Below are 25,682 nucleotides of genomic sequence, written 5' to 3'. Positions count from 1 at the left end.
TTTCTCTTACTTCATTGTACCCTTATTTCCTTTGCTGTCTCCTTTTCTTTTTCATTGCACTAAAATTATTTTCCTCAAAATTTCACCATTAGTATTCCTTATGTGCTCCATTAATAGTTTGGTCTTGAGACCACTTATTTTCAGAATCATATAGGTTGCTTTTAAAAGTTCAGACCCATCGACCTACCATGGGGCTGCAAAATTAGATTAGAAAGACACAGTGGTGGAAGCCACTGCTACAGAACAGAAAAAAGAATGAAAAATATGAGGACAGTTTACAAGACCTTGGGGACAATGTCAAATGCACCAATATTTGCATTATAGGGGTCCCAGAAGGAGAAGAGAGAGAGAAAGGACCTGAGAAAATAATTGAAGAGATAATAGCTGAAATTTTCCCTAACATGGGAAAGGAAACAGTCACCCAATTCCAGGAAGCACAGAGAGTCCCATACAGGATTAAACCAAGGAGGAACATGCCGAGACACGTAGTAATCAAACTGACAAAAATTAATGATAAAGAGAAAATATTAAAAGCAACAAGGGAAAAGCAGAAAATAACATACAAGGGAAACCACATAAGCTTATCAGTTGGTTTTTCAGCAGAAACTCTGTAGGCCAGAAGGGAGTGGCACTGTATATTTACAATGATGTAATGGAAAAACCTACAACCAAGAATAATGTACAGAGCAAGGTTATTCTTCAGATTTGATGGAGAAATCAAAAGCTTTACGTATAAGCAAAAGCTAAAAGAATTCAGTACCACCAAGCCAGCTTTACAAAACATGCTAAAGGAACTTCTATAAGCAGAAAAGGAAAGGCCACAACTAGAAACAAGAAAATTATGTAACAGGAAAGCTCACCAGTAAAGGAAAACATACAGTAAAGGCAGGAAATCATAGACACACAAAGATATGAAAACCAGTAATCATGAGGAGAGGAGAGTACAAATGCAGGATATTGCAAATGCATTTGAAATTAAGAGATCAGCAACTTAATACAATAATGTATATATATAGCCTGCTATACCAAGACCTCATGTTAACAACAAACCAAAAATCTACAATAAATATACACACAAAAAAGGAAACTAACACTATAGGTAGTCATCAAATCACAAGAGAAGAGAACAAAAGAGGAAAAGAAAAACAAGTCCTACCAAAACAAATCCAGAACAATTAACAAAATGGCAATAAGAACATACAGACTGGCTGAATGGATACAAAAACAAGACCCATATATATGTATATCGTCTACCAGAGACCCACTTCAGATCTAGAGATATATACAGACTGAAACTGAGGGGATGGAAAAAGATATTCCCTGCAAATGGAAATCAAAAGAAAGCTGGTGTAGCAATTCTCATATCAGACAAAATAGACTTTAAAATAAAGACTGTTACAAGAGACAAAGAAGGACACTACATAATGATCAAGGGATCAATCCAAGAAGAAGATTTAACAATTGTAAATATATATGCACCTAGCATATAAGGAACACCTCAATATATAAGGAGAATGTTATCAGATATAAAAGGAGAAATTGACAGTAAGGCAATAATAGTGGGGGACTTTAACACCCCACTTAGATCAATGGACAGATCATCCAGACTGAGCATCAATCAGGAAACTCAGGCCTTAAATGGCACAGTAGACCAGATGGACTTAATTGATAATTATAAGGGCATTCCATCTGAAAGCAGGGAATACACATTCTTTTCAGGTGCACATGGAACATTCTCTGGGATAGATCACATGTTGGGCCACAAAGCAAGCCTTGGTAAATTTAAGAAAATGGAAATCATATCAAGCATTGTTTCCAACCACAACACTGTGAGATTAGAAATCAACTACAAGAAAAAAACTGCAAAAAAACACAAACATGTGGAGGCTATATAATATGCTACTAAAGAACCAACGGATCACCTGAAGAAATCGAAGAGGAAATAAGAAAAAAAAAACCCTAGAGACAAATGAAAAAAACATGTCCATCCAAAACCTCTGGGATGCAGCAAAGTCAGTTCTAAGAGGGAAGTTTATAGTGATACAATCTTAGGAAACAAGAAAAATCTCAAATAACCTAATCTAATACCTAAAGTAACTAGAGGAAGAAGAACAAACAAAACCCAAAGTTAGTAGAAGGAAAGAAATCATAAAGATCAGAGCAGAAATAAAGAAAATTGATAAACCTTTAGCCAGACTCATCAAGAAAAAAGGGAGATGGCCCAAAGTAATAAAATTAGAAACAAAAAAGAAGTTACAACTGACACTGCAGAAATAGTGTCATAAGAGGATCATACAACAACTAACTATATGCCAATAAAATGGACAACCTAAAAGAAATGGACAAATTCGTAGAAAGGTACAGTCTCCCAAGACTGAAACAGGATGAAATAGAAAATATGAACAGACCAATTACAAGTACTGAAATTGAATCTGTGATTTTAAAACTCCCAACAAACAAAAGTTCAGGACCAGATGGCTTCACAGGCAAATCCTACCAAATATTTAGAGAAGAGTTAATGCCTATCCTTCTGAAACTATTCCAAAGAATTGCAGAGGAAGGAACACTTTCATTCTATTAGGCCCCCATCACCCTGATACCAAAACCAGACAAAGATGCCACAAAAAAAGAAAATTACAGGCCAATATCAGTGATGAATATAAATGCAAACATCCTCAACAAATACTAGCAAACCAAATCCAACAATACATTAAAAGGATCATACACCATGATCAAATGGGATTTATCCCAGGGATGCAAGGGTTTTTCAGTATCTACAAATCAATGAGTGTGATACACCAGATTAACAAATTGAAGAATAAAAACCATATGATCATCTCAATAGATGCAGAAGAAGCTATTGACAAAATTCAACACCCATTTATGATAAAAACTCTCCAGAAAGTGGGCATAGAGGGAACATAACATAATAAAAGTCATATGACAAACCCACAGCTAACATTATAATCAACACTGAAAAGCTGAAAGCATTTCCTCTAAGATTTCCTCAGGAACAGTACAAGGATGCCAGCTCTTGCCACTTTTATTCAACATAATTTTAGGATTCCTAGCCAGAGCAACCAGAGAAGAAAAAGAAATAAAAGGAAACCAAATTGGAAAAGAAGTAAAACTGTCACTGTTTGCAGATGACATGATACTATACATAGAAAATGCTAAAAATGCTACCAGAAAACTACTAGAGCTCATCAGTGAATTTGGTAAAGTTGCAGGTTAGAAAATTAATACATAGAAATTTGTTGCATTTCTATACACTAACAATAGAGCAGAAACAGAAATTAAGGAAACAATGCCATTTATCATCACATCAAAAAGAATAAAATACCTAGGAATAAACGTACTTAAGGAGGCAAAAGACCTGTACCCCGAAAACTATCAGACACTGATGAAAGAATTTGAAAATGACACAAACAGATGGAAAGATATACCATGTTCTTAGATTGGAAGAATCAATATTTTCAAACTGACCATACTACCCCAGGTAATCTACAGATTCAGTGCAATCCCTATCAAACTACCAATGGCATTTTTCACAGAACTAGAACAAAAAAATTTTAAATCTCTATGGAAACACAAAAGAGCCTGAATAGCCAGAGCAATCTTGAGAAAGAAAAACAGCTGGAGGAATCAGGCTCTCTGGCTTCAGACTACACTGAAAAGCTACAATCATCAAAACAGTATGGTACTGTCACAAAAACAGAAATATAGATCAATGGAACAGGATAGAAAGCCCAGAAATAAACCCACACACCTGTGGTCAATTAAACAAAGGAAGCAATAATATACAGTGGAGAAAAGACAATCTCTTCAATAAGTGGTGCTGGGAAAACTGGACAGCTACATGTAAAAGAATGAAATTAGAACATTCTTTAGGGCTTCCCTGGTGGTGCAGTGGTTGAGAATCTGCCTGCCAATGCAGGGGACACGGGTTCAAGCCCTGGTCTGGGAAGATCCCACATGCCGTGGAGCAACTAGGCCCGTGAGCCACAATTACTGAGCCTGCGCATCTGGAGCCTGTGCTCTGCAACAAGAGAAGCCACGATAATGAGAGGCCCGTGCACCGCGATGAAGAGTGGCCCCCACTTGCCACAACTAGAAAAAGCCCTCGCACAAAAACGAAGACCCAACACAGCCATAAATAAATAATTTTTTAAAAAAAGAACATTCTTTAGCACCCTATACAAAAATAAACTCAAAATGGATTAAAAACCTAAACGTAAGACCAGATACTATAAAACTCCTAGAGGAAAGTATAGGCAGAACATTCTTTGACATAAATCTCAGCAATATTTTTTCCAGTCCATCTTCTAGGTAATGCCAATAAAAACAAAACCAAATGGGACCTAAGTAAACTTTAAAAGCTTTTGCACAGCAAATGAAACCATAAACAAAGTGAGAAGACGACCTATAGAATTGGAGGAATTATTTGCAAATGATGCATCCGACAAGGGATTAATCTCCAAAATACACAAATAGTCATACAACTCAATAATAATAATAATAAAAAACCCAAGCAAATAATGTGCAGAAGCCTAAATAGACATTTTTCCAAAGAAGACATACAGATAGCCAACAGGCACATGAAAAAATGCTCAACATCACTAATTATTAGAGAAATGCAAATCAAAACTACAATGAGGTGTCACCTCATTCTTGTCAAAATGGCCATCATCAAAACATCTACAAATAATAAATGCTGGAGAGGGAATGGAGAAAAGGAAACCCTCATATGCTGTTGGTGAGAATGTAAATTGGTACAGCCACTATAGAGAACAGTATGGCAATTCCTTAGAAAACTAAAAATAGAGTTACCGTATGATCCTGCAATCCCACTTCTGGGCATATATCCAGAGAAAACTATAATTCAAAAAGATACATGCACCCCAATGTTCCTAACAGCACTATTTAACAATGGAAGCAACCTAAATGTCTATCAACAGATGAATGGATAAAGAAGATGTGGTATATATTTGCGATAAAATGTTACTCTGCCATAAATAGAATAATTCCATTTGTAGCAACATGGATAGACCTAGAGCTTATCATACTAAGTGAAGTAGACCAAACAGAGAAAGACAAATATATGATATCGCTTATATGTGGAATCTAAAAAAAAAAAAAAAGACACAAATAAACTTGTTTACAAAACAGAAATAGACTCACAAACATAGCAAACAAACTTATGGTTACCAAAGGGGAAGGGGAGGGGGGGGGGATAAATTAGGAGTTTGGGATTAACATATACATACTAATATATATATAAAATAGATAACCAACAAGAACATACTGTATAGCACAGGGAACTATACTCAATATTTTGTAATAACCTATAAGGGGAAAAAATCTGAAAAAAAATATATATGCACAATATATAAACATATCTAACTGAATTATATACATATTTGTATATATAACTAAATCACTTTGCTGAACACCTGAAACTAACATGACATTATAAATCAGCTATACTTCAATAAAAAAATCTTAAAGTGTTTGTGAAATATTTTAAGATAATTTGTAGTTGAATTAAAATACAGTATTTATGAATGTGTACATGGAAGAAAATCTAAAAGAACCTATGGACAAACTATTAGAATTAGTAAATGAATTTAGCACGATCACTAGTGTATATGTTTATATATAGTATTTCTATGTATTACTGCAAATACCAACAACAAATAGAAATTAAGTTTAAAAAATAACATTTACAGTAGCATCAAAAACTATCAAATATTCAGTATGTAGGAATAAATCCAGCAGCAGCTGTTCAAAATCTGTGATACAAACTAAAAATACATTATTGAGATAAATTAAAGACCTAATAGATGGAGGGATATACAATATCCATGGATTGAAAGACTGAAATACTCAGTATTATAAATATGTTAGCTCCCTTCAGATTAATCTATAGATTCAAAACAATTCCAATCAAAATCTCAGCAATAGTTGTGCAGGTGTGGGTGTGCATTTGTGTGGGCATGTTGTTGTGGGCACGTTTATCCTAAAGGTCATATTGGAAATGTAAAGGGCCAAGACTAGTCAAGGTGGTCTTGAATAAAAACGACAAATCGGGACGATTTACACTTCAGATATCATGATCTTGTTCAAAGCGACAGTAATTAAGACTGTAAATGTGAACTATCAATTGGGCCAATCGGATATCTTGAGTTCCACTTGATAGCCAGTTCAACTGCAGATGGATCAATGACTGAAATTGGAAAAGCAAAATAACAGAGCTTTCTGGATGCCTCCTTGGCCCCTGACATTTAGAAGTCTCCTTCTTTCTCTACTCTCCTCCCCCTTACCTCTCCACATGACTCCTCTGCAGTCATCACATGAATAACTAGCATGTGAAGCTGGGAGGATGTGGAAGTGTGAAACACTGTCTGGCATCCCTAAACCCTTTTCTCCTTTCCCCCTGTCTTCAGCTTTCTCCACCTGACTCTTCTACTTTTGTAGAACTTTTGTAGGCTTTTGAGTGACTCTGACTTTACTCATAGTCCTTTGGAATGCTGTATCCTATGGTCTTTGGTATTTTTTCTATGTTATTACATACGACTTAGGTGAAAATTTAATACAATGCACCTTAGTTTTATACAGTATCCATTCTCAATGACTTTGTACATTAGTATTCATTAATAAAAGATGATAATGAATGGGTTAATACTGTCTGGGATTTGGGATTACAGGCCAATCCCAAATATGGTTTCTCTGGGATGATAATATTTAATTTGCTATGCTCAATTTTTAAATTCTTTGGGTTCTAATATTTTTTCCCCTCTTTTCTGCTGTAGCCCCTGATTTCCAGACGCCCACAATTGGTGTATTTGTCATGTTAACATTGGTAATTACATGCTCTGTTTTCATCTATAAAGTCTTCAAGGTTGACATTGTGCTTTGGTACAGAGATTCTTTCTATGATTTTCTCCCAAAAAAAGGTACAATTTTGTATTCTATGCAGTATTTTCTTGTTGGGATAGTTAAGAGATGTAAAAGCTAACTAGGAGGGGTCTTATTTAAATTTTAAAATGAAATGTGGCATATACAAAATAACATAATTATACACAATTATAGTTTCTTAACCAAATAGACTGAATAGTATTATTTTCTAAGTTACTGCTCTGGTGTTCATAATGGTGGGATACACAGGCATTTAGAGCATCTGCTTATAAATCCAGTTATTCAGAAGCTGTGGCTGAGGACTTGCTCTGTGCTGGGTAGAACACAGATCACCCCATGATCTGCCATCAAATGGAAGAAATGATGTAATTTTCATGCATCAGGGAAGCACTCTCTCTTTTGTTTAAACCTGACAAAAAACTAACACTACACTAATATATAAAAGGAAGAATGGATAGAATTCAGGGCTTAGACATTTGGGGAAGATGAGAACAGTGAGATAAGGATAGTTCCATACTGAGGGGTAAAGAATGTTTGCATATGAGGGGACCATCGAATAATATAAGAACTTTGTAGTAAAACAGAATAAATGTAAACTTGTAAGAGATGAACACTTTAAAAAGGCATTATACTTTTGGTGTTGTTGCTTCATACCATTGTACACAAAATTAATAATTCACTATGAAATGCATGTTTGCGATATTGACTTTACCAAATCTCGTTTTTTTTCTTTTGGTTCCAAATATATTGCATTTTCTCTTTAGCTTCAGATGGAAAGACGTATGATGCATACATACTATACCCAAAGACCCCTGCGGAAGGGTCCACCTCTAACTCAGATATTTTTGTGTTTAACGTCTTACCTGAGGTCTTGGAAAAACAGTGTGGATATAAGCTGTTCATCAGTGGCCGAGACGACTACGTTGGGGAAAGTATGTATGCAATGGAAAAAGTAATAGTCTTGTAAAACTAATTTAATTACTAAACTTGGGTTCCCTCTTTCTGGAAGACTGTGACCTGGGTGTACATATTTGACAATTTTAAGAGCCTCTTAAGTGGTGCATGATGACGATTTTCATATTAAATGCAAAGTGTTTACTTTTCTTATATTCTGTTGGGGCAACAATTAACTAAGTTTTTTTTCGTTTTGGAAAACTTAACTAGTTAGATCCAGTAGTTACTTTACAACTGATGGTAAAATAGGAGTGATACAGATCCAGTGGTTTAACAAGAAAGTTTATAAATTTCTACTTAAAGTACTCTGACCCCTGCATGAAATACTCACCTTTTGTGGGTCAGTTTTTGATCTATTCTATAAAATGAGAAACTCCTTCAATCTTAGGTAAGGCAAGAAAAAAGAGCATTAGGAGACATAGGCCATGGGGTGGGAAGAACCTTGAGGGGTTTTGGTTCTGGAGGGAATGATTGTAAGTTGAAAGTTTACTTGCTGTGCTTCGTGTTTTTCAGGCATTGTTGAGGTTGCTAATGAAACCATAAAGAAAAGCAGAAGACTGATCATCATTTTGGCCCGAGAAATATCAGGATTCTGCTGGCTGGGGAATTCATCTGAAGAGCAGATAGCCATGTACAACGCTCTCATTCAGGAAGGAATTAAAGTTGTCCTGCTGGAGCTAGAGAAAATCCCAGACTATGAGAAAATGCCAGAATCCATTAAATTCATTAAGCAGAAACAAGGGGCCATACGCTGGTCAGGGGACATTAGAGAAGGGTCACAGTCTACGAACTCGAGGTTCTGGAAGAAGGTCAGGTACCACATGCCAGTCCAGCGGCAGCCGCCTTCAGCCAACCACAAGCTGCTGTCCCCGGCCACTCAGCTGGACTCTAAGGAGAAACGGCCACTGGAGGTCCACGTGCCCCTCGGGTAGCAGAGAAGCTTGGCCAAGAGTTCCTTGGTGACTCCTGTCTTCAGGCATTGCAGGCGGGGCTGGGCCTCACTGACTTGTACAGTCATACCACACACCTGTGTAGTCCCTTATCCCTGAGGTCACCTAGAATTGGATTGTTAAGGGAGCAGGATGTAGTGACAGTTGCCCTGTGGCCAGGGCAACTCAGAGCAGAGGGCTTGGGAAGTCCTTTAACAAGGCAGCAGATGCCCTGTCTGAATGTTTGAACTGCTGAGAAAAGGCACTGAGGCAGCAAACAAGAGGAATGAACATGCAGGAAATACCTTCTATAGACAGCTTTAGGAAGTCACCCACAGTCTGAGGGCAGGGCTGTGGCCCAGTCTGGGGACAGCAGGGTCACTGGTCCTCGAGCGGTTCTCTTGGACATTGCTGCAGGCACAGTGAGACCCGTACTTCCCAGGGAAATTAGACGCATTCTTGGAGAACTTTCCATTTGCCTTGCATTTCCCATACCCCTTGACAGCTGGCAGTCACTTTCCAAAGATGGAATTTCACTTCACAGACCTTTAAAACTGTCATTTCAATGAACAAAGGAATTCTCCAGTATTAGAAGGGTTTGCAATAACCTTAGCTTTCTGCAGGAGAGAGAGAATTTCAAGAGAAAGAGTTGCAAAGAATTGATCCACCTCTTAATGCCTTCCCCCTGGAATGACCATTCGGTTCCACCTTATTCTTCTGCATTTTACTTGACTCATCCCTTCTTTGGAAGGACAACTTCCAAGTCACCTCCTCCTTATACTCTGTCATACACACACGGCCCCAGATGAACCAGCCTTCCCACGATGCTGCTCTGGTCTCATCCTGCCCTGACTAGAATACTTCCACCGGCTCTTCCTGGTTCAGGAGCTGAAGCCCACATTCTCCCACTAGCATCTCACCACCCCAACACAGCTGGACCCCTCTTGGTCCTGCTCTGCGAATCCCAAGTTGTGCACCTTCATACCTGCCCCCAGTGCCCCTCCATCTCTGCCTCTCCTTCCTGTCTCCTCTGACTGGAAATTCTCCTCACATTTTCTCCAGCTGACCAGAATTTTACTGAAACTCAAAATTTACTCCAAGTCACTTCCTCCAAGAGATTTCCCCAATAAACTGCCCTAAGGCACTTGGCTCTCTTTTTCTCAGTCTGATTGTACTTATTGTTGGCTGTCACTTTATGGGAAGTTTTTTCTGTCTCCAGCTAGGAGCCCTGCTCTCTGCAGGAGAGGTGTGGGTGTGTCTCTTTGTCGGAGGTGCCTTCAGAAGTAATTTGCACATATAACATAGATTTGTGTAGTGCTTTATTGTTTAAAAATGTCTGCAGATTATCTTATTTAATTTTTGAAAATCTCTTTTAAGGTTTTCTCTAACCTCTTCCTTTCAGGCCTTCCCCATTAATTAGATTTTACTGTATTATCTGATGGTAATTTTTTTGTTTGTTCTGGTCAGCCTAACTGTTTAAGTTTGCAAATGCAATGAAGTGTTTCATTTCCAGTCATTAAAACTGGCTTAGCAGAATTTTTATTTTCCCCCTTCTGCCTCTATTTTATTTGCAATAAAAGAAAGGGTATTGAGCCATTTTTTTCAATGATATTTTTGATAAATTACATTTGCACTGGTTAATGATGAAGGGTTATTTTTAAACTTGTTTGTATAATTCTGCAGCAGATACCAAATATTTTTATACAGTAAGATGCCAGATTCATGTACAGCACATATCATTGATCAATGGACTGTACTTATTTTCCAATAAAATTGTCAAATCCTGGTATTGACCATTCTCCTTCAAATCTGTTTCTTTGCCGGCCCTCTCCTGAGTTTACCTGCACACTCCCAGGTCCCATAGAGAGTGAGGACACCTTCTGCCTGGGGAGGTCAGAGACCATTAGCTAACCAATGAGGGCTGATTCCCCTTTGTAGCCTCAGCTGTACTCCATCTGTTTGCTTGCTCCTAAAATGGATTAAAATGTGAGTCTTCTTATGAACCCTTTACCAGTCCAAAAACTGATAAGGGCAACCACTGTATAGACTTTTACATTTTCACAAGAAGGCCAAGACCCAGCTCTGCCCATCAGTGGGCAGACACTGGCCCCTCCCACCCAGAGGCATGAACAAGCCTCTAGACGAGCCTCACCCACCAGGGGGCAGACACCAGATGCAAGAAAACTACAGTCCTGCAGCCTGTGGATATGAGTCCCCAAGCACAGGTCAGAACCTACCCTGGGACCAGCTGGTCCCTGGCCCTTGGGTGAAGAAAGGGAGTGTACTGAAGGGACACACAGGACAATCCCTACAGAGGTCCACTTCTCCAAGTTTGAGAAACATAACTAACCTCCCACATACATAAAAATGCAAACAAATTTAGATGAAATGAGAAGGCAGAGAAATATGTTCCAGATGAAGGAATAAGATAAAACCCCAGAAGAACAACTAAGTGAAGTGGACATATGCAATGTACCCAAGAAATAGTTCAGAGCACTGATCATAAAGATGATCCAAGAACACGGGAAAAGAACAGACGCACAGAGTGAGAAGCTACAAGAAGTTTTTAACAAAGAGTTAGAATGTATAGAGACAACCAGAGCTGAAGAATACAAAAACTGAAATGCACTAGAAGAAATCTATAGCAGAATAAATGAGGCAGAAAAACAGTAAGTGAGCTGGAAGACGGGTGGAAATCACTGCCACAGAACAGAAAAAGGAATGAAAAGAAATGAGGACAGTCTAAGAGACTTCTGGAACGAGGTCAAATGCACCAACATTTGCATTATAGGGGTCCCAGAAGAAGAGAGAGAGAAAGGGCCTGAGAAAATATTTGAAGAGATAATAGCTAAAAACCTTCCTAACCTGGGAAAGGAAACAGTCATCCAAGCCCAGGAAGCACAGAGTCCCGTACAGGATTAACCAAAGGAGGAACACTCCAAGACACATAGTAATCAATTTAACAAAAATTGAAGATAAAGGGAAAATATTAACAGCAACAAAGAAAAAGCAACAAACATATAAAGGAATCCCCATAGGGTTTCAGCTAATATTTCAGCAGAAATTCTATGCCAGAAAGGAACAGCATGATATACTGAAAGTGATGGAAGGGAAAAACCTACAACAAAAATACTCTACCCAGCAAGGTTCTCATTCAGATTTGACAGAGAAATCAAAAGATTTACAAACAAGCAAAAGCTAAAAGAATTTAGCATCACCAAAGCAGCTTTACAACAAACTGCTTAAGGAACTTTTGTAAGCAGAAAAGGCCACAACTAGAAACAAGACAATTAACGAAATGGGAAAGTTGCCTGGTAAAGGCAAACATACAGTAAAGGTAGGGAATCATCCATACACAATTATGATATGAAAAACAGTAATTGTGACAGCAAGAGAGTACAAATGCTGGATATTTAAAATACATTTGATACACACTACTATGTATAAAATAGATAACTAATGAGGACCTACGGTATAGCACAAGGAATTCTACTCAGTACTCTGTAATGACCTATATGGGAAAAGAATCTAAAAAAGAGTGGATATATGTATATGTATAACTGATTCACTTTGCTGTACAGCAGAAACTAACACAACACTGTAAATCAACTATACTCCAATAAAAATTAAAGAAAATAAAATGCATTAAAAATTAAGAGGTGAGCAACTTAAAACAATCATGTATATATAGAGACTGCTATACCGAAAACTCATGGTAACCACAAACCCAAAATCTATAATAGATATACACACAAAAAAGAAAAAAGAATCCAAACACAACACTAAAGATTATCAACAAATCACAAGAGAAGAGGACAAAAGAGGAAAGGAAAAATAAGATTACAAAAACAAATCCAAAACAATTAACAAAATGGCAATAAAAAATACAAATTGAGGAGCCTCCCATCAAGCCGCTTAGATAGTCTCAGCCACCAGAGGGCAGACAGCAGAAGCAAGAAAAACTACAATCCTGCAGCCTGTGGAAGAAAACCACATTCACAGAAAGATAGGCAAGATGAAAAGGCAGAGGGCTATATACCAGATGAAGGAACTAGATAAAACCCGAGAAAAAAAACTAAATGAAGTGGAGATAGGCAACCTTCCTGAAAAAGAATTCAGAATAATGATAGTGAAGATGATCCAGGACCTCGGAAAAAGAATGGAGGCAAAGATCGAGAAGATGCAAGAAATGTTTAACAAAGACCTAGAAGAATTAAAGAACAAACAAATGAACAATACAATGAACAATACAATAACTGAAATGAAAACTACACTAGAAGGAATCAATAGCAAAATAACTGAGGCAGAAGAACGGATAAGTGACCTGGAAGACAGAATGGTGGAATACACTGCTGCAGAACAGAATAAAGAAAAAAGAATGAAAAGAAATGAAGACAGCCTAAGAGGCCTCTGGGACAACATTAAACACAACAACATTCGCATTATAGGGGTCCCAGAAGGAGAAGAGAGAGAGAAAGGACCAGAGAAAATATTTGAAGAGATTATAGTCGAAAACTTCCCTAACATGGGAAAGGAAATAGCCACCCAAGTCCAGGAAGCGCAGCAAGTCCTACACAGGATAAACCCAAGGAGAAACACGCTGAGACACATAGTAATCAAATTGAAAAAATTAAAGACAAAGAAAAATTATTGAAACCAGCAAGGGAAAAACGAAAAATAACATACAAGGGAACTGCCATAAAGTTAACAGCTGATTTCTCAGCAGAAACTCTACAAGCCAGAAGGGAGTGGCATGATATACTTAAAGTGATGAAAGGAAAGAACCTACAACCAAGATTACTCTACCTGGCAAGGATCTCATTTAGATTTGATGGAGAAATCAAAAGCTTTACAGACAAGCAAAAGCTAAGACAATTCAGCACCACCAAACCAGCTCTACAACAAATGCTAAAGGAACATCTCTAAGTGGGAAACACAAGAGTAGAAAAGGTCCTACAAAAACAAACCCAAAACAATTAAGAAAATGGTCATAGGAACATACATATCAATAATTACCTAAAACGTGAATGGATTAAATGCTCCAACCAAAAGACACAGGCTTGCTGAATGGATACAAAAACAAGACCCATATATATGCTGTCTACAAGAGACCCACTTCAGACCTAGGGACACATACAGACTGAAAGTGAGGGGATGGAAAAAGATATTCCATGCAAATGGAAATCAAAAGAAAGCTGGAGTAGCTATACTCATATCAGAAAAAATAGACTTTAAAATAAAGAATGTTACAGGAGACAAGGAGGGACACTACATAATGATCAAGGGATCAATCCAAGAAGAAGATATAACAATTATAAATATATATGCACCCAACATAGGAGCACCTCAATACATAAGGCAATTGCTAACAGCTATAAAAGAGGAAATGGACAGTAACACAATAATAGTGGGGGACTTTAACACCTCATTTACACCAATGGACAGATCATCCAAAATGAAAGTAAATAAGGAAACAGAAACTTTAAATGACACAATAGACCAGATAGATTTAATTGATATTTATAGGACATTCCATCCAAAAACAGCAGATTACACATTCTTCTCAAGCGCACACGGAACATTCTCCAGGATAGATCACATCTTGGGTCACAAATCAAGCCTCAGTAAATTTAAGAAAATTGAAATCATATCAAGCATCTTTTCTGACCACAACGCTATGAAATTAGAAATGAATTACAGGGAAAAAAACGTAAAAAACACAAACACAAGGAGGCTAAACAACACGTTACTAAATAACCAAGAGATCACTGAAGAAATCAAAGAGGAAATCAAAAAATACCTAGAGACAAATGACAATGAAAACACGACGACCCAAAACCTATGGGATGCAGCAAAAGCAGTTCTAAGACGGAAGTTTATAGCTATACAAGCTTACCTCAAGAAACAAGAAAAATCTCAAGTAAACAATCTAACCTTACACCTAAAGGAACTAGAGAAAGAAGAGCAAACAAAACCGAAAGTTAGCAGAAGGAAAGAAATCATAAAGATCAGAGCGAAAATAAATGAAATAGAAACAAAGGAAACAATAGCAAAGGTCAATAAAACTAAAAGCTGGTTCTTTGAGAAGATAAACAAAATTGATAAGCCATTAGCCAGACTCATCAAGAAAAAGAGGGAGAGGACTCAAATCAATAAAATTAGAAATGAAAAAGGAGAAGTTACAACAGACACCGCAGAAATACAAAGCATCCTAAGAGACTACTACAAGCAACTTTATGCCAATAAAATGGACAACCTGGAAGAAATGGACAAATTCTTAGAAAGATATAACCTTCCAAGAGTGAACCAGGAAGAAACAAAATATGAACAGACCAATCACAAGTAATGAAATTGAAACTGTGATTAAAAATCTTCCAACAAACAAAAGGTCCAGGAGCAGATGGCTTCACAGGTGAATTGTACCAAACATTTAGAGAAAAGTTAACACCCATCCTTCTCAAACTCTTCCAAAAAATTGCAGAGGAAGGAACATTTCCAAGCTCATTCTATGAGGCCACCACTACCCTGATCCCAAAACCAGACAAAGAAACTACAAAAAAAGAAAATTACAGACCAATATCACTGATGAATATAGATGCAGAAATCCTCAACAAAATACTAGCAAACAGAATCCAACAACACATTAAAAGGATCATACACCACAATCAAGTGGCATTTATCCCAGGGATGCAAGGATTCTTCAATATTTACGCAAATCAATCAATGTGATACACCATATTAACAAATTGAAGAAAAACCATATGATCATCTCAATAGATGCAGAAAAAGCTTTTGACAAAATTCAACACCCATTTATGACAAAAACTCTCCAGAAAGTGGGAATAGAGGGAATCTACCTCAATGTAATAAAGGCCATATATGACAAACCCACAGCAAACCTCATTCTCAATGGTGAAACACTGAAAGCATTTCCTCTAAGATCAGGAACAAGACAAGGATGTCCACTCTCACCACTATTATTCAACATAGTTTTGGAAGTCCTAGCCACGGCAATCAGAGAAGAAAAAGAAATAAAAGGAATACAAATTGGAAAAGAAGAACTAAAACTGTCACTGTTTGCAGATGACATGATACTCTACATAGAGAGTCCTAAAAATGCCACCAGAAAACTACTGGAGCTAATCAATGAATTTGGTAAAGTTGCAGGATACAAAATTAATGCACAGAAATCTCTTGCATTCCTATACACTAATGATGAAAAATCTGAAATTGAAATTATGGAAACACTCCCATTTACCAATGCAACAAAAAGAATAAAATACCTAGGAATAAACCTACCTAGGGAGACAAAAAACCTGTATGCAGAAAACTATAAGACACTGATGAAAGAAATTAAAGATGATACCAACAGATGGAGAGATATACCATGTTCTGGGATTGGAAGAATCAATATTGTGAAAATGAGTATACTATCCAAAGCAATCTACAGATTCAATGCAATCCCTATCAAGTTACCAATGGCATTTTTTTTTTTTTTTTTTACAGAACTAGAACAAATCATCTTAAAATTTGTATGGAGACACAAAACCCCGAATAGCCAAAGCAGTCTTGAGGGAAAAAAACAGAGCTGGAGGAATCAGACTCCCTGACTTCACACTATACTACAAAGCTACAGTAATCAAGACAATATGGTACTGGCACAAAAACAGAAACATAGATCAATGGAACAACATAGAAAGCCCAGAGATTAACCCACACACCTATGGTCAAGTAATCTATGACAAAGGGGGCAAAGATATACAATGGAGAAAAGACAGTCTCTTCAATAAGTGGTGCTGGGAAAACTGAACAGCTACATGCCAAAGAATGAAATTAGAACACTCCCTAACACCATACGCAAAAATAAACTCAAAATGGATTCGAGACCTAAATGTAAGACTGGACACTATCAAACTCTTAGAGGAAAACATAGGAAGAACACTCTTTGACATAAATCACAGCAAGATCTTTTTTGATCCACCTCCTAGAGTAATAGAAATAAAAACAGAAATAAACAAATGGGACCTAATGAAACTTCAAAGCTTTTGCACAGCAAAGGAAACCATAAACAAGACGAAAAGACAACCCTCAGAATGGGAGAAAATATTTGCAAACGAATCAATGGACAAAGGATTAATCTCCAAAATATATAAACAGCTCATGCAGCTCAATACTAAAGAAACAAACAACCCAGTCCAAAAATGGGAAGAAGACCTAAATAGACAGTTCTCCAAAGAAGACATACACATGGCCAAGAAGCACATGAAAAGCTGCTCAACATCACTAATTAGAGAAATGCAAATCAAAACTACAATGAGGTATCACCTCACACCAGTTAGAATAGGCATCATCAGAAAATCTACAAACAACAAATGCTGGAGAGGGTGTGGAGGAAAGGGAACACCCTTGCACTGTTGGTGGGAATGTAAATTGATACAGCCACTATGGAGAACACTATAGAGGTTCCTTAAAAGACTAAAAATAGAATTACCTTATGATCCAACAATCCCACTACTAGGCATATACGCAGAGAAAACTGTAATTCAAAAAGACACGTGCACCCCAATGTTCATTGCAGCACTATTTACAATAGACAGGTCATGGAAGCAACCTAAATGCCCATCGACAGACGAATGGATAAAGAAGTTGTGGCACATATATACAATGGAATATTACTCAGCCATAAAAAGGAACGAAATTGAGTCATTTGTTGAGACTTGGATGGATCTAGAGACTGCCATACAGAGTGAAGTAAGTCAGAAAGAGAAAAACAAATATCGTATATTAACGCATGTATGTGGAACCTAGAAAAATGGTACAGATGAACCAGTTTGCAGGGCAGAAGTTCAGACACAGATGTAGAGAACAAACGTATGGACACCAAGGGGGGAAAACTGCGGTGGGATGGGGATGGTGGTGTGCTGAATTGGGCAATTGGGATTGATATGTATACACTGATGGGTATAAAGTTGATGACTGATTAAAAGAAAAATCTAATTTGATAAATTAACATTCCTTTCAATGATCCCTAAAAAAAAAAAAACATATTGATAATCACCTTAAATGTAAACAGATTAAATGCTCCAACCCAAAGGCAGACTGGCTGACTGGATAGAAAAACAAGACCTGTACTTATACTACCTACAAGAGACCCACTTAAGATCTAGAGACGTATACAGACTGAAGGCGAGGGGATAGAAAATGATATTCCAAGCAAATGGGAATCAAAAGAAAGCTGGAGTAGCAATACTTATATCAGACAAAATAGACTTTAAAATAAAAACTGTTACAAGAGACAAAGAAGGACACTACATAATGATCAAGGGATCAATCCAAGAAGAAGATCTAACGATTGTAAATATATATGCACCCAACATAGGAGCACCTTAATATATAAGGCAAATGTTACCAGACATAAAAGGAGAAATTGACAGTAAGGCAATAATAGTGGGGGACTTTAACACCCCACTTACATCAATGGACGGAACATCCAGACTGAATATCAATAAGGAAACTCAGGCCTTAAATGACACAGTAGACCAGATGGACTTAACTGATAATTATTGAGCATTCCATCTGAAAGCAGCAGAATAAACATTCTTTTCAAGTGCACATGGAACTTCTCCAAGATAGATCACATGTTGGGCCACAAAGCAAGCCTTGGTAAATTTAAGAAAACTGGAATCATATCAAGCATCTTTTCTGACCACAACACTATGAGGTTAGAAATCAACTACAAGAAAAAAGCTGCAAAAAACACAAACATGTGGAGGCTAAATAATACTCTACTGAAGAACCAGTGGATCACTGAAGAAATCAAAGAGAAAATTCAGAAAAAGCTAGAAACAAATAAAAACAAAAACGTGTTGATCCAAAATCTTTGGGAGGCAACAAAAGCAGTTCTAAGAGGGAAGTTTATAGCAATACAATCTTACCTCAGGAAACAAGAAAAGTCTCAAACAACCTAACCTTACACATAAAGTGACTATAGAAAGAAGAACAAACAAAACCCAAAGTTAGTAGGAGGAAATCATAAAGATCAGAGCAGAAATAAATGAAATAGAAACAAAGAAAAAAGCAAAAATCAATGAAACTAAAAGCTGGTTCTTTGAAAGAGAAACAAAATGGATAAATCATTAGCCAGACTCATCAACAAGAAAAGGGAGAGGATTCAAACGAACAAAATTAGAAATGAAAAAGGAGAAATTACAACTGACAACACAAAAATACAAAGGATCATAAGAGACTACAACAAGCAACTAACTATATGCCAATAAAATGGACAACCTAGAAGAAATGGACACATTCTTAGAAATGTACAGTCTCCCAAGACTGAAACAGGATGAAATAGATAATATGAACAGACCAATTACAAGTACTGAAATTGAATCTGTGATTTAAAAACTCCCAACAGACAAAAGTTCAGGACCAGATGGCTTCACAGGTGAATTCTACCAAATATTTAGAGAAAAGGTTATGCCTATCCTTCTGAAACTATTCCAAAGAATTGCAGAGGAAGGAACACTTCCAAACTCATTCTATGAGGCCACCACTACCCTGATCCCAAAACCAGACAAAGAAACTACAAAAAAAAGAAAATTACAGACCAATATCACTGATGAATATAGATGCAGAAATCCTCAACAAAATACTAGCAAACAGAATCCAACAACACATTAAAAGGATCATGCACCATGAACAAGTGGGATTTATCCCAGGGATGCAAGGATTCTTCAATATTTACGCAAATCAATCAATGTGATACACCATATTAACAAATTGAAGAATAAAAACCATATGATCATCTCAAAAGATGCAGAAAAAGCTTTTGACAAAATTCAACACCCATTTATGATAAAAAAAAAAAAAAAAACTCTCCAGAAAGTGGGCATAGAGGGAACCTACCTCAACATAGTAAAGGCCATATAATGACAAACCCACAGCAAACCTCATTCTCAATGGTGAAACACTGAAAGCATTTCCTCTAAGATCAGGAACAAGACAAGGATGTCCACTCTCACCACTATTATTCAACATAGTTTTGGAAGTCCTAGCCACGGCAATCAGAGAAGATAAAGAAATAAAAGGAATACAAATTGGAAAAGAAGAAGTAAAACTGTCACTGTTTGCAGATGACATGATACTATACATAGAGAGTCCTAAAAATGCCACCAGAAAACTACTAGAGCTAATCAATGAATTTGGTAAAGTTGCAGGATACAAAATTAATGCACAGAAATCTCTTGCATTCCTATACACTAATGATGAAAAATCTGAAATTGAAATTATGGAAACACTCCCATTTACCAATGCAACAAAAAGAATAAAATACCTAGGAATAAACCTACCTAGGGAGACAAAAACCTGTATGCAGAAAACTATAAGACACTGATGAAAGAAATTAAAGATGATAGCAACAGATGGAGAGATATACCATGTTCTGGGATTGGAAGAATCAATATTGTGAAAACGACTATACTATCCAAAGCAATCTACAGATTCAATGCAATCCCTATCAAGTTACCAATGGCATTTTTTTTTTTTTTTACAGAACTAGAACAAATCATCTTAAAATTTGTATGGAGACACCAAAGACCCCAAATAGCCAAAGCAATCTTGAGGGAAAAAAACAGAGCTGGAGGAATCAGACTCCGTGACTTCACACTATACTACAAAGCTACAGTAATCAAGACAATATGGTACTGGCACAAAAACAGAAACATAGATCAATGGAACAACATAGAAAGCCCAGAGATTAACCCACGCACCTATGGTCAAGTAATCTATGACAAAGGGGGCAAAGATATACAATGGAGAAAAGACAGTCTCTTCAATAAGTGGTGCTGGGAAAACTGGACAGCTACATGCCAAAGAATGAAATTAGAACACTCCCTAACACCATACGCAAAAGTAAACTCAAAATGGATTCGAGACCTAAATGTAAGACTGGACACTATGAAACTCTTAGAGGAAAACATAGGAAGAACACTCTTTGACATAAATCACAGCAAGATCCTTTTTGATCCACCTCCTAAAGTAATGGAAATAAAAACAGAAATAAACAAATGGGACCTAATGAAACTTCAAAGCTTTTGCACAGCAAAGGAAACCATAAACAAGACGAAAAGACAACCCTCAGAATGGGAGAAAATATTTGCAAACGAATCAATGGACAAAGGATTAATCTCCAAAATATATAAACAGCTCATGCAGCTCAATATTAAAGAAACAAGCAACCCAATCCATAATTGGGTAGAAGACCTAAATAGACAGTTCTCCAAAGAAGACATACACATGGCCAAGAAGCACATGAAAAGCTGCTCAACATCACTAATTATTAGAGAAATGCAAATCAAAACTACTATGAGGTATCACCTCACATCAGTTAGAATGGGCATCATCAGATAATCTACAAACAACAAATACTGGAGAGGGTGTGGAGAAAAGGCAACCCTCTTGCACTGTTGGTGGGAATGTAAATTGATACAGCCACTATGGAGAACAGTATGGAGGTTCCTTAAGAAACTAAAAATAGAACTACCATATGACCCAGCAATCCCACTACTGGGCATATACCCAGAGAAAACCGTAATTCAAAAAGACACGTGCACCCCAATGTTCATTGCAGCACTATATGCAATAGACAGGTCATGGAAGCAACCTAAATGCCCACTGACAGACGAATGGATAAAGAAGTTGTGGTACATATATACAATGGAAAATTACTCAGCCATAAAAAAGGAACGAAATTGAGTCATTTGTTGAGACTTGGATGGATCTAGAGACTGCCATACAGAGTGAAGTAAGTCAGAAAGAGAAAAACAAATATCGTATATTAACGCATGTATGTGGAACTTAGAATAATGGTACAGATGAACCAGTTTGCAGGGCAGAAGTTGAGACACAGATGTAGAGAACAAAGGTATGGACACCAAGGGGAGGAATCAGTGGTGGGGTGGGGATGGTAGTGTGCTAAAGTGGGCAATTGGGATTGACATGTATACACTGATGTGCATAAAATTGATGACTAATAAGAACCTGCAGTATAAAATAACAAACAAAAAAACAACTAATACTAAACTTTCTTTGGGTTATTTGTATGGAAACGTATTAATATAAATGTTTCAGACATTGCATGAAATTTCTAAAAATCTTATATGTTCTGGTATAATGTTGTAAGTAATAATTCTAGTTATTTCTTTAAAATGTGTATCTCAGAAATAACTAAATTTCCTTGTCAATTGCATTATTATGAACTTTCATCAAATCTTTAACCGTGGTCATTTTAAAGTCTTTTGTCATTTACAGACAGTTCTGGGTGTATTCTGATGCTTTTGCAAAAATGTTCCTATAAAATGGTTTTATCTTCAAGGAATTCATGGAAAAGACTCTGACAAGTACAGGTTTCTGGTAACTGACTATACTGCTGAACTGAATGAATAAGCATTTTCAGAACTCTAATGGAAAACTGATGAATTCATAAAAGTACTAACAAAAGATCAAGATGAAAAAAAATTAATTACATGGGACTGAGTGAACTGATGAGGATGATTATAATTTTTGTGACTTTCTGTTTGAATAAAAAAAAAAAATCCCACAAGGACCCAGAGGCAAAAAATATACAAATCAATTTTCACTGCAAAGTAAAGGAGCTGTTACAGTGGAGGATTACTGGACTGAATGTCAATATTATGACATAGTATGAGTGTGTTTCATGTTTGGTAATTGCAATCATTGTTGCTTTTGTTGTGGTCATCCATTTACAATGCTTGGTGTCAGTTTATTTATCTCTTGTAAAATAAAATACAGTGTGTGTGGAAAAAAAAAGAGATAAAACAGTCTGAGGAAAGGGTAATGATTAAAATTTTATTATCAGAAAAAAACAAAAAAAAATCCAAAAAACAAACAAACCAAAAAAAAAAAAGATTACATAGGAGTAAAGTGATGAATGTGGTTATATTTTTGGTTTTGTGTAAAATATTACTGGCTTTTAATCTGTGTTTTTCCAGGTAAAAAGAAAACTTTCCCCTTAAGGTAATTATGACTTATGGGAATTTGGTAAATTATGCCTTTGTAAGCAAAACTGAAGCATTTTTCTCTCTACCTGATCCCTCCAGAAATTGGAAATTCTTAGTTCCAGCAGCTTTATCAGATAAATTAGGAAGGCCACCTCCTAACATGTTCAGAAATCTCAAGGTATTTGGGGGACCTCAAAAAGGAAGGAATTCACCCAAATTTGTAAGATAAAACCTGTGACTAGCCCTTGGTGTGGTTTTCCTAAAGGCCTTTTCGAAGCTTCAATCTGAAGACTCCTTATGGAAATTTTCAGCACAATCAGTTTAAAAAGAGCCTATATGATCAATTAATCAGACTCATTTTGCAAACAAATATTTTAATTTGGCTATATTTGGTAGAAATGAGGATAATTTTAGAGAGAAGATTATGTTTCAATGGATATTAAAGTCTAGTTTTGTTAATTGCGGTCTGCATTTACTAAGACTCACATCCCAGATAGTTCCTTGCTGTTAGGTTTATTGTTGCAAAGTTTAATGGAATTAGTAAAAGGACACTCTAAGTTTGTTTCTGAAGCTTATCTCAGTAATCTGTCTTTGGATGGAGATCAGACGCCCCATGACCTGCAACCAGATGATTATGCATAATTTAAAGGACTATCTCCAACCTAGATGGAAGGACTTTTATCAAATACTCTTAACTAGCTCATGTACAGCAAAACTGAAAGGAATTGAGTCTTTGATTAATATTTCCACTTAGAAAGGGCCTCTGCACTGGACTGGCCTATAGAGGATTGTTGACCTCAAAATCACCTTAAAACAATGCTCAGAGGAGAAACTATCAGACCAGGATAAGAAGCAGATGACATCTGAAGTGGAGACCTGACCCAAGATACTGGACCAGGCCTATGTATCAATTACTTTGATCATTTCTCCCACATCTGCTTATGAACCAACTGTATTTCACAATCTTATGCAGAGCTAAATTTGACCCAATTGTTAGGTTTATAGTCAATTAACTATACCCAGTACTTCTTGGTTACCTTGGTGGATTTTTCCACTCCATGGCCCTTATTGGTTGGCCCTTAGGAAATTTATTCTAGGAGAAAGAAATTATAGTTCTGTTCAGGCCACTACTGATATTATTGGACAGGGGAGGTTGGATCCCCTCCCCTGGCCAATAAATAATACCTGCTCTGATCCTGGTCATAAATGTAAAATTTCTTCTAAAGTTACTCAAGCTCAATCATAGCAACAAGTAAAATTTCAGCCAAAGAATATAACCTCCCACATTTATGGGATGGATTTATGTGGTTAACATCAGGCTATGATCATTGAAGTTTAAAGGCTCCCTTATGTTGGGAACAATTAAACCACACTAAGGATAACCAGCCTAGAAACATTAGGAAATTGGGCTGGGTGCCCTATGGACAAGGCCAATATATAATTTCCCTTAAAGATAAGGTTTGGTACAGAATAGACTAAGTGAGATGACCTGGGGATATGTTGGGCTGCACCTAATGGAAGTTCTTAACTTAGATTCTTACTTATGACCTTACTAATACTGCTAGCTATATTGTTTTCTATATTTCCTGTTTTACAAAATTGTTGCCTCTTGTATTACCAAATGTATGACAGACTCTGATAAAAATAATGATGACTATGTGACTTGAAACAGCTGATCACATATATAGTTCTATGTAAGATCAGTGATTGCAATAGTGTAGCTCTAGATATGAGAAGAAGCAACAAGAGGGAACTTCTTCCTGGGCCATAACAGACTAGTAAGACAGGTGGTCCAGAGACTTTTGGCTACTGTTAATAAGGCCTAGTCCAGTAATAGCACATTGAGTGGCCTATTAACAAAATCCTCGCCTGACCTAGGAATGAACATTCCTAGCACCATGGGATGAAATGGTCATGAAATGCCTTCCAAACCATGGTCGAATTTATCACCATGAGGGGGCAATGCCGACCAAAACTTGGCACTTGCCATCCTCCTCTGCAAGGATTAAGTCACAAGCCACTGCAGTTGCTGACCTTCAACACACACTGAAAGGAGTTCAGGGTGAAGATCAGCAATGAGGCACTCCGTGTTCTGAGAAAAACTGGCAGAACAGGCCTTCAGATAGTGAGATATTTTCAGGAGAAGCTTTCAGGAGCCCAAATTCTTGCATCTCCTCATATCTAGAAAAGCACTAAAATCATTGATGGTGACACCTACTTTGTCCATTAAGGAGAGAAATGTATTTGAAAGTCAAAATGGAGTAGCTGTGGTTCAGACATCCAAGGTAAAACTGGGTGGCCATTGTGGATGTCATTTCATATACAATTCTGTATTGCCAAGAACTTGAATTCCCTGAGTTGTGTCACCCTCAGACACCACCAGCCATTCTGAAAAGAGTGTCTGCTGGTGAAACTGAACAGGACCCTGTGGGTTCCTCAGTCAAGTTTACGATTAACCTCTCTATCCAAAACATTACTCCTTTTTTTCGGTCTGCACCTGTCCCTCCTCAGCATTGAGGAGTATCAGAGAAAATGGGGGATTAGAACTGAGCAGAACCCTGCGGGCCCCCCATCCAGTATGGAGACCCCACCTTGTCTCCTGCCTCTTGCTTATAGAAAAGCCGAAGTCTCCCAGGCGTCACTGAGTCACAAAACAGCAGGCTGAAGCAGCTAATGATTAGGAAAATTGAGTCACAGACTCAGTGTCTGATGCACATTCTTGAGTTGTTTTACAGATACTATAACTGCCAACAGAGGGAAAAGCCAACTGCATGATGACCAGACTGCAGCCATGACACAAGCTGCTCCATCTTGAGCAGTACTGAGTCTAGGGCTAGCACAATTCCAGGAATGGCCTTAAGAA

The 25,682-nt window shown here is 37.1% G+C and overlaps 1 protein-coding gene across 17 annotated transcripts in view; it reads left to right on the top strand.

Annotated features, from left to right (window-relative positions):
* The window catches only part of IL1R1 (interleukin 1 receptor type 1), a 94,402-nt gene extending 83,808 nt beyond the window's left edge, over positions 1-10,594 (top strand). For 15 of the 17 annotated variants that reach the window (XM_057558020.1, XM_057558022.1, XM_057558015.1 and 12 more), the window contains 3 exons: positions 6,813-6,956; positions 7,683-7,850; positions 8,386-10,594. In XM_057558020.1, the coding sequence (XP_057414003.1) occupies positions 6,813-6,956; positions 7,683-7,850; positions 8,386-8,804 (731 nt within the window). In that variant the 3' untranslated portion in view covers positions 8,805-10,594. The remainder of the gene's footprint in view (positions 1-6,812; positions 6,957-7,682; positions 7,851-8,385) is intronic. The other 2 variants (XM_057558025.1, XM_057558013.1) reach the window with 2 other exon arrangements.
* Positions 10,595-25,682: the final 15,088 nt, after the last annotated feature.

This window comes from Balaenoptera acutorostrata, chromosome 12, assembly GCF_949987535.1.
Source record: "Balaenoptera acutorostrata chromosome 12, mBalAcu1.1, whole genome shotgun sequence".
Taxonomy (NCBI): domain Eukaryota; kingdom Metazoa; phylum Chordata; class Mammalia; order Artiodactyla; family Balaenopteridae; genus Balaenoptera; species Balaenoptera acutorostrata.
The sequence above is the reverse complement of the archived record's forward strand: the minus strand, read 5'-3'. Positions and strand labels throughout refer to the sequence as shown.